At 43.2% G+C, this 10,765-nt stretch overlaps 1 protein-coding gene across 1 annotated transcript; it reads right to left on the reverse strand.

Moving 5' to 3' along the window:
- Positions 1 to 2,221: 2,221 nt before the first annotated feature.
- On the reverse strand, positions 2,222 to 10,451 carry klf15 (Kruppel like factor 15). Its single transcript, XM_064957699.1, has 3 exons — positions 10,266 to 10,451; positions 6,860 to 8,135; positions 2,222 to 2,392 (listed from the first exon to the last, which is right to left on the reverse strand). Exons 2-3 carry the CDS (start codon positions 8,047 to 8,049, stop codon positions 2,224 to 2,226), a joined length of 1,359 nt encoding a protein of 452 aa, XP_064813771.1. The 5' UTR covers positions 8,050 to 8,135; positions 10,266 to 10,451; the 3' UTR covers positions 2,222 to 2,223.
- Between the last annotated feature and the right edge of the window lie 314 nt (positions 10,452 to 10,765).

Consider the following 10,765-nt stretch of genomic DNA (forward strand, 5'->3'; position numbering starts at 1 on the left):
CAAGAATGGCATATGTTCAATCAGTTTCAAGTCTGGGCTCTGGCTGGGCCACTCAAGGACATTCAGAGACTTGACCCAAAGCCACTTCTGTGTTGTTTTGGCTGTGTGCTTAGGGTCGTTGTCCTGTTGGAAAGTAAACCTTAGCCCCCAGTCTGAAGTCCTGAGCGTTCTGCAGCAGTTTTTCATCAAGGATCTCTGTACTTTGCGCCGTTCATCTTTGCCTCGATCCTGACTAGTCTCCCAGTACCTGCCACTGAAAAACATCCCCACAGCATGATTCTGCCACCACCATGCTTCACCGTTCCTCCAGAAGTGACACTTGGCTTTCATGCCAAAGAGTTCAATCTTGGTTTCATCAGACCAGAGAACCTGGTTTCTCATGGTCTGAGAGTCTTTAGGTGCCTTTTGGCAAACTCCTGTACCTTTTACTGAGGAGTGGCTTCCATCTGGGCTCTCATAAAGGCCTGATTGGTGGAATGCTGCAGAGATGGTTGTCCTTCTGGAAGGTTCTCCCATCCCCAAAGAGGAACTCTCTTGCCTTATCAGAGTGAATATCAGGTTCTTGGTCACCTCCCTGACCAAGGCCCTTCTCCCCTGATTGCTCAGTTTGGCCAGGTGGCCAGCTCTAGGAAGAGTCTTGGTGGTTCCAAACTTCTTCCATTTAAGAATGATGGAGGCCACTTTGTTCTGGGGGACCTTCAATGCTGCAGAAATGTTGGGGTATCCTTCCCCAGATCTGTGCCTCGACACAATCCTGTCTCGGAGCTCTACAGAAAATTCCTTCGACCTCATGGTTTGGTTTTTGCTCTGTTCACTGTTCACTGTCAACTGTGGACCTTATATAGACAAGTGTGTGCCTTTCCAAATCATGTCCAATCAATTGAATTTACCACAGGTGGACTCTAATCAAGTTGTAGAATAATTTCAAGGATGATCAATGGAAACATTTAACATTACATTTAAGTCATTTAGCAGACGCTCTTATCCAGAGCGGGATGCACCTGAGCCTAATTGTGAATCTCATAGCAAAGGGTCAGAATACTTAAGTAAATAAGGTATTTCTGTATTTCTACATTTGCAAAAATGTCTAAAAACCTGTTTTCGCTTTGCCATTATGGGGTGTTGTGTGTGTGTAGATTTCTGAGGATTTCTTTTTATTTAATCAATTTTAGAATAAGGGGCTGTAATGTAACAAAATGTGGAAAAAGATCAGGGGGTCTGAATACTTTCCGAAGGCACTGCATTGTTACAAGGCCAGACACGTGGATGACATTATGATATTCAAATAGCATGAGCTTCAAGAGTCACGGACATAACACACATTCAACTAAATAAAAAATAACATCTCCTCCAGCTAACGTATACAAATATACAAAAAGAAAACATACAATTATTCAGTACTGATCTAAAGGCCAGTCGGTTCACATATAAACAACGCACCATAAAACAATGTGCGCATTTCCTTTTTGTTGCACCTCGTTGTACGGCAGTTAGCTGTTCACTGTTAGCTGTTAACTGATCCACATGCCTTTTACCTGGCACGAGTCATCATAGTGCTCCTGTAATGAAAATTGGAGACAGCCTCCACATTTTGCCAGTAGCTTATAATGGCATGATCCTGATAATGATCAGTAGTTCAACATGAACGTTTGAGTATTAATATAAATGTTTTGGTTTAAAGAACTACGTAGTAAAAGTTTAAAACCCCCGTAGGCGATGAGAAGAAGGAATGTTGATGCATTAATTATAGGCAGGTACATCAACAACAATTAATTCAAACCTCAGTGTAAAAATACATTGCATAACAAAACTTTTGTTTGATTCTCAAATCTTATCTTTAAAATTTGAATGACGACAAAACCCCCAAAATGAAAGAAAAGCTATTTACAAGACGTAATACACCTGTGAAGATGTCATGTCAAGTAAGAGTTTTTGTTTTGTATCACCCAATAAATTATCACAGGACCACCAACGTGCGTCACACAATCTTGCACAAACACACACATACACAAACAAAACATTCAAACACTCTCTCTCTTAACCGTTGTTAGAACGTTCAGTCCCACTGTCCCCTCTGCTACATGCCCTCTCCCACATTCAATCCTCCAACTCTCTCTCACACACACAAATATCCTATCCTTGTCTCTCTGTGTGTCCCCTGGCGAGGCCTCAGTCTAGCAGGATGGGGGGTGGTGGGGGGACCGGTGGGGGGGGTCAACAGGGTCAGTTTGCAGAGTGCACAGTCCTGTTGCTTCGTGGAAAGCGGTGGACTTTGATGTGTTTGGACAGGTGATCGCTGCGGGCAAACTTCTTCTCGCAGACAGGACACTGGTAAGGCTTCACTCCAGAATGGGAGCGCCGGTGTCTGGAGAGTTCGTCTGACCTTGAGAACCTGAGAGACAGACAGACCAAGAGCACAAAAGACATGAGTCCTATATCAGTCTAACTGTTTGCCATATCAGTCTAAAAGCCCCCTTTCTCTGTCTGACTACACAACACAGGATAAAGGATCTTTCCAACACTCTTCAAAAAAAGAGTTCTACCCATATTATAGCTCTACCCATATTTGGGTTTAACACATCTTCACAGAAAAGTCAAACAGATCTGTTTTTGGTCTTCACTCTAATCCCTGGGTAAAGGGTTAACTCAATACTCACGACAGACTGTGTGTGTGTGTGTGTGTGTGTGTGCGCGCACATTAAGGCTGTTTAATCTGGAACAGGGGATTGATTTCCTAACACATCGGCAAGCATGCCCTTTTCCCAGGAAGGTGTTAATTCCCAATGGTAACATACTGATTAAAGAGATAATTCCTAGACATTCATTCCATTGACATTGACCATGAACCATGTTGCAACTGTGCTATTGAGATTAAATAAAAGGATCCCTGCAAGATACGTGGTAATATGGCTACATACACACATGGAATAGTAGGTGCTACACATACTGTATATAACACAGTAGTAAAATGGTTACAATCACTAGGCTACATTAGCAACAGATCACCTGTATGTAAGTTTAAAACAAATACTGTATGCCACTGTATGTAAACTAGATAAGTGGTTCTGGGCATGAAGACTGTGAGGTACATTTTTCTTACTCTGACATTAGGAAACCTCATTGTAATACTATTATATAACTTATGTACTCTACATTATGCGTCAGTACCCTCTATACCCCAAAGCTGATATTGTTCTATAACTCCTTCATGTTGAGACATGTTTGAGACAGTTCAATCAGTTGTCTCTGACCGAAACTCAGCTTCACCTTGTCCTCTAAGCTAATAAGCCGTACCTTTAGAACTGTAACTGAAGGGGCCACAAAGGGACCCAACAAACTATGATCTCTTCCTGGATTTTGATATGAAGTATTTCCCTGTAGGAAACTGTAAGGCTATTGTGTACACCAACCCTACCTTGTCAAATTACAACTGATTGGCTCAAATGCACAAGAAGGAAACAAATTCCACAAATGAACTCTTAATAAGGCACACCTGTTAATTGAAATGCATTCCAGGTGACTACCTCATGACGCTGTTTAAGAGTACGCTAAGATTGTGCAAAGCTGTCAATCAAGGCAAAGGGTCGGCTACTTTGAAGAATCTCCAATATAAAATATATTTCGATTTGTTTAACACTTTTTTGGTTACTATATGATTCCATATGTGTTATTTCCTAGTTTTGACGTCTTCACTATTATTCTACAATGTAGAAAATTGTAAAAATAAAGAAAAACCCTGGAATGAGTAGGTGTGTCCAAACTTTTGACTGGTACTGTAACTGCTATATGAAACTATGTTATATAAGCAGTGGTTTGGAGGTGATGGAGGTTGGGCTTATGACAGTAAGGCTGCTTGTGGAGCTCCTGTGGGGCAGGGTGGAACACCCAGGCATGGAGAGGGGAGCCATGATTCCCATCACCTCCACAGCTCAGTTAGGCTACACTCTGGCTCTGTTCGAGCTTGTCCCTGATCTCAGCCCTGTAGCATACAGTAATTACTGATAACAGCTGGCAAAGGCCAAAAGGAGCGTTCTTACTGTGGTGAAATACAATAACTACCAGTAAATGTGTCCTAAACTCTTTTCCTGTAAACATAATGTACAAACACACTCATGAATGAACACAGATTCCAGTCCACAGTGAGGGACAGTGTTACTCTAGCCACCCTTGTGGCTGTTCTCTCTGCTACTGCAGGGATGGCAAGCAATAATGGAGCTCTAGCTCAAAGATGCTCCTAAATAACTTCTACCCCCAAGCCATAAGACTCCTGAACAGCTAATCAAATGGATACCCAGACTATTTGCATTGACTCTCCCCCGTCCCCCCGTCCCCCAGCTGGAACGCTGCTGCTACTCTGTTATTGTCAATGCATAGTCACTTTAATAACTACATGTACATATTACCTCAATTACCTCGACACCAGTGCCCCCACACATTGACTCCTTATACCGGTACCCCCTGTATATAGCCACTCTATTGTTATTTACTTTTGCTCTTTAATAATTTGTTATTCTTATTTCTTACTTTTTTAGATATTTTCTTAAAACTGCATTGATGGTTAAGGGCTTGTAAGTAAGCAATTCACTGTAATATTCACTTGTTGTATTCGTAGCAAGTGACAAAACAAATTGATTTGATTTGTTATTGTAACTCATGTAAGTCCACAGGGAGGGACAGGGTTATTGTAACTCATGTAAGTCCACAGGGAGGGGCAGTGTTACTGTAACTCATGTAAGTCCACAGGGAGGGGCAGTGTTACTGTAACTCAGTGCATGAGTATGAAGGCTCCTCAATTTTGCTAAAAGATAACAACTTCAGCCAACTACATAAGAAGTTCCAATTGCACACAACTATCCAGCTCTTGGAACCTTCATTAAGCTACAATTACAGAATCCCGCACACAGCAACCCCAAAGCACTTTAGTTCAAAATTTGAAGAATGGACACTAAGGAACAATTTAATCATATCTTATTTTTTTTAAACGTTTTACTGTAAGTTGAATCGGGTACAAAAACAAGACAAACCCTTTTTTCAGAGCGCCATGGTGTTTTCACAATAAACAGTTTGGGTTCAAACATACTGTCCACTAGTAATCCCATACCAAAGTTCCCCTGCAACTCTGTACTGACGTGAAAGTGTGAGTACAACAGTTTAAATGTGTTTGTGCCTATCTATGCTTGCCTGCATGCATGTACCGTATATATATTATGTGTGTGATAAAACGCAAAAGGATCCACAGCTTTATAGTACATGTGTCATTTGGTTTTATGGACATGAAGAGAATCAGAGGAATGTCAAAAACACTTTCTTTCATTACAACACAAGTCACTGAAATTGCAGATGGCTGGAGGTGCAAATTTCCCAAGCTCACTTCCATTTCCTGACCAGGACGACGTAAGGAGGAGGGTTCCCTCAGACAGAGAGCAGCCTCTGAAGGCCACACTGTGCCCTGGGGGAGGTGGGTGGATACAACAGGCCCAGGGCAGTCCTGTCCCAGGGCAGACTGCTGAGCACTGCCAATCTTATCAGACTGGAGAACCAGCTATTCTATGTTTAGTATTTAGTTGTGCAACTGTGTCGGGTGAAGAGGTTAGGGAGATGGATTGAATACCAAAGGGCAGCAAGTTCATGGTCCATACAATGGTTGGACTTTGGTTGTTGAAGAATTAACGGGATGTTGGATTTCCTATTTGTGGGATTACATATCTGGCTGGTGAATGAATGATATGCAGGTTGACGTTTATTGTCATGAGTCTTGTCCTGGTGGTCCTGAGTGATTTCCTCTTAGATAGGCCAGCTGCAAAGTCAAAATTGGCTGTATTGTAAAAATTCATGAAAACAAAAATGCGTGTTTTGGTCTTAATTTAAGGTTAGGCATCAGGGTTAGCATTACATTTACATTTAAGTCATTTAGCAGACGCAGGGTGGTTATGGTTAGGGTTTAGTTTAAAATCAGATTTGATAACTTTGTGGCTATGCCAGCTAGTGACCACTCTGCAGAGCTGCCTCCAGAACAAGATTCATGACGAAAAACACTAAACTGCAAATAATACGGGACAAATGCATGCTTTCTGCTTGCTGAGTGAGTAGAAACAAAGAAACATGCTTAAAACTCCTTTGGCCACTATTTGGTCATGGATTATTATCTAATTAGTACGCCAGAAAGTCAGTCAAAGTGTGGCTTGCTACCAAAACTTTTATATCTTGATTTTGCAAGTGTGCGACAGAGTGCAGATAGAGAGCAAACAGAGAGACGGCTACGGTAGAGGGAGCAAAGTCTGCCCGCACTTCAAAGGCCTTAATCTAATCTCAAACTCTGCAATAGAAGAAAACACACCGATATGGAGACAACGAGAGAGCATGAGAAGAGAACAAATTATATATGGATTTTATATGTGGGAAACTAATCATTTTAGTTCTTCATCATATCCAATCAAAATTACGTAAATCTTAATGATATTTTCTCGGAAAATTCAGCTCTGTGTTTTGCAAAATAGCTGCAGGGATAGACTTTGAATGGAATCATATCACTCCCTGGTAATCAGCCAGCAAAGGAAGTTGATAACCATGTTAACTTCTGTGAAGAATTGACTCATCTCAGATAATACAACCACAGTCAACAGAGATGGTTGCATACTCTGTTGCTTCTGCAACTAAAACAATGACTGGTGTCCCTAAACTGTCATACCTGGATGGACCATCCCATTGACAGCTGAACAGCAACCCTGTCACTCCTGGACTTCACTTTGAACACACAGTGCATATAGTCACATGAATAACCCCACACTGAGTATACCTATGAGCTCCACCTGTGAAGTCTGACTCTAACCCAACCTATAACATGCTTGAACCCACTCACCTCCATCCACAGCCAGGCCAGGTGCAGGCAAAGGGCTTCTCCCCCGTGTGCCTCCTCAGGTGGGCCTTCAGGTGGCTGCTCTTAGTGTACATCTTGGCACATCCAGGGAAAGTACACTTATGCATTTTTATAAGGTCCGCTACCGAGCTCTTCTGGAACTTCTGTCCTCCCACCAGGATCCCTGCAGCCTGGCCACCTGCAAGCCCACCCTCCCCGGGACCCAGGGGCTTGGCGGCTATGGGTACGGGTGCGATGCGCACAAATTTGGAAGATGTGCCATTGAGATTAGCTGGGGACATCAGCTGGGGCACCAGGGCAAAAGTCTGGCCCTGGATGTTGACCAGGAGCTGGGCAATTTTGATGTCTGTGGTGGGCTGGGTGGTCTGCTGTGATACTGGTGTATGTATCGCACCTGGGATTGGCTCTTGCTTAATCTGGATTGGTTGAATCTGCAGGATGACAGGCGACACACCGGACCCCTCTACTGATGCTGGTGTCCCAGCACTGTCTTCCTGTTTAATCCCACTACAAACGTTGGAGTCTGTTATCGGGGATGTTGGTGTGTATTTGGTCTCTGTGGTGAGGTCAGTAGCACCGGCAACAGGTACTGTTTGGTCTGAGTGCGCTAGCCCAGGCACTGACCCTGTCACCTGACTGTTAACATCCAACATCCCACCCTCGCAAGCCTCATTCTTCAATGCCACCACCTCCATATTCTCCTCCAGGAACTCCTCTATCTCCTCCAGGGTGGGCTGAAACAGCAGCCCTATGTGATCATCCAGGTCCGCTGGGAACTCAGGAAATTCAAAGCACTCCTCTTTGGTTGTCGGAGACAGGCGGTCCCTCTTTGACTCCCATGCTAGACCCATGGGGAGGATGGGTGGTACTGAGGGGGATAGAGAGGGAGTAACTCCACGTCTCAGTGTGGCCTGGGAGAGCAGGAAGTCCAGGAGACCGTCCTGGCTCTCTCCACTGCTGCTGCTGCTGCCATAGCTGGAACCCAGCACCTGGGACTCAGGGCTGGAGCAGGAGCGGGCGCTGGACGAGTCACTCAGGTCGTCCTCTGAGAACGGGGAGGACAGCGCCTGGTAGACACCCGTGTCTGTCACCATGTCCGATGCGTGATGGTCTGCCGGAGAGTTGGCGTAATACATGAAGGTCTCCTCGCCTATCGGCAAGTGATCCACCATTCCTGTCCTGTGCCAGTCACAGCTCTGCGAGCGCCCCTCTGGTGTATACTAGTTATAAGTGTATTATTCAGTTTCTCCTCTTCTCCCTAGAAAAGAGGAATAGATGTCCATCATGTGTGAAAAATGGCATGGCAATGGAGAAAATTACAAGAAAGAGAGATCATGTTATCCTCCGCTAAACAACAATAACTCAAGAGTCATTAGGATAGTTATATAGCACTTCTATAACACTCCCTCTTGCACCAGAGCATGAGCCTGCCTGGGGGTTTAGAACAGCGTTTCCCAACTCCAGTCCTCCAGTACCCCTAACAAGCACACATTTTTGTTGTAACCCCAGACAAGCACACCTGATTCAACTTGTCAGCTAATCATCAAGCCCTCAATGATCTGAATCTGGTGAGTTTGTCCAGGGCTAAAACAAGCATGTGTGTTGATGGAAGTACTTGAGGAGCTGTGAGCAACTGGTTTAGACAGTAAATATTAGCTGGCCTGCCGGGGGTTGATGAGTTCTTATTAAACCTCGGCTTGGGCATGGAGCAATGCCACTGAACTTTTTGTTGTTGTTGTTGATTTTTTTTAATGAGTTGTTTTGCACGTCAGGAGTGTCCTTATAGCCGTTCCCATTTAAAGAGTATGTTTCCACTTCACTTTCACGTGGTCGTAAAAACCAAGGTCGAAAAAAGATGACCACAACAATTGACCATGCTTTTCTTCTAGATATATAGGTAACTGACAAAATAATGGAAACACAAACATAAAGTGTCTTAGCATTGGGCCACCATGAGCCAGAACAGCTTCAATGCACCTTGACATGGCGGTGGAAAACTCTGTCTTGGTGCCGCTCCAGAATATCCAATAAGTGTTTAATTGGGTTGAGATCTTGTGACTGAGACAGCCATGGTATATGGTTTACATAGTTTCAATGCTCAACAAACCATTCAGTGACCACTCGTGCTCTGTGGATGGGGGAATAGCCATGGTAGCCAAAATAACGGCCCAAATAATAGCCTTCCCAGCATTTTCATAGATGAACCCAAGCATGATGGGATGTTAATTGCATAATTAAGTCAGGAATCACACTTGAGTGGAAGCACCTGCTTTCAATATAATTTGTATCCCTCATTTACTCAAGTGTTTCCATTATTTTTGGCAGTTACCAGTTACATTGCAATACTAGCCTAGTGTAATAGTAGGCCTAGTCTAATTCCCGTAGGTTACTACAGGGCAGGCAACAGCTGCTGTCAACTTAACTTGTCAGCTTCAAATAATAGGCTTGCTTAACCACACATTTCAGTGCATTTTATCATCAAGTAATGGGCAACTTATTTTTCCACTATTCATTTCAATAATATTTTTTATATGTGATAAGTGAGGATTTACATGGTGTATTTTGTCTTCCAAGAAATATCAGCTTGGTATTTTCCTTGGGCAAACGTAAGAAAAACTTGTCTGTAAAATCGAAGAGATTTTGTTGGCAATGATTATCTGCCATTGGCTTTAATCATTATTAAAACTTAACTGTATTACACTGTACTAAATGTGGGTGCTTGAAACTAGTTTGGCGCCCCCTTCCGTAGACCTAGAGCCTTCAGTGATTTGACCGATAATAACCTGCAAATCATAAAAGCGTTGACAGCGTTGACTTGGCTACAACCAATACTTTGAATGGAACGGGCTGGGTGCAATTAACTTCTGTCATCCTAGTAGCCTATTTGAATAAACCAAAACATTATTTAAAAATACATAGCAGATAAAATGGTAACAACTAGACAACTATGGTGTAGGCAGTGTTAAAGAGATGTACATTGTAGGCCTAACCACATTGATACCATGTGACAGTCTCCCTCATTCCTTTTCTGTGAGAAACATTTTTCTAGTTGAATGCAATAACCTATGCATCTAAAATATAGCCTATCCAAAGTAGTGCCATTTTGATGCGCATATCTACGGTGAAAAATATGTCCTTACACTATACAGTGCTCCTTATGTCCACATACTCAGCATAAGCCTGTTCATTCGACGTAGCAGTTTTCCTCTACTGTGTGCGCCCCATAGGCAGAAAGCATGGAGCACCATGCGTCCTCTCGACGTAAACATGTTGTAATGTCCAGTGCAGCGATAGCCGAGGGAGCGCACCGGAAGACGCACGCACCAATGCGTTTTCTACCATTACTTCCCATGTTAAACACTATTTACGGCATCGATTACACACTTACCTTTATGTATCGAGAGAAATTTTGTCCTTTCACCAAGTTTTAGTAAGAGATCACTTCTCCGGTGGCGAGATGACGTCAATAGTCAATAGGGTTGTGGATAACCCCTTGAGAGGAGCCTCTCATCGCAATGACGAGCGGTAGAGCTGGAGCTACGATCTACTGTGGTAGTAGTACACCGTTACATGATTGGTGCTGTGTAGCTTATAAGTAAAATAAGGGGTTGGCAGTTGGTTTATGAAGGCTCGTCTGCTCTGCTCTTAGTATTGGTTGACAACGCTTGGAGGCTGGGCTCCAAATTTGTCGTCAATAAACTCTCTACAGACAGACTCTAACCACGTTCACATCAACAGTTTTTATACTAGTAGAGTCATACAGTACATATATATATAAAAACACGACAGCTATGATGGAAACAGGAAGTGTCGGTACAATAATATAAATGCCGACAGATTAGTTTGTTCGACAGGTGGGACCTTTTTGTGTGGGTAAAATTAATTCAA

This window comes from Oncorhynchus masou, chromosome 33, assembly GCF_036934945.1.
Source record: "Oncorhynchus masou masou isolate Uvic2021 chromosome 33, UVic_Omas_1.1, whole genome shotgun sequence".
NCBI classification, from domain to species: domain Eukaryota; kingdom Metazoa; phylum Chordata; class Actinopteri; order Salmoniformes; family Salmonidae; genus Oncorhynchus; species Oncorhynchus masou.

What these genes read in the sequence shown, in the direction of transcription:
- klf15 (XM_064957699.1), bottom strand. Translation starts at nt 8,049, where the DNA reads ATGGTGGATCACTTGCCGATAGGCGAGGAGACCTTCATGTATTACGCC. An exon ending in TGGCCTGGCTGTGGATGGAG is followed by an intron (nt 2,393 to 6,859) that starts GTGAGTGGGTTC and finishes TCTGTCTCTCAG; the next exon opens with GTTCTCAAGGTCAGACGAAC.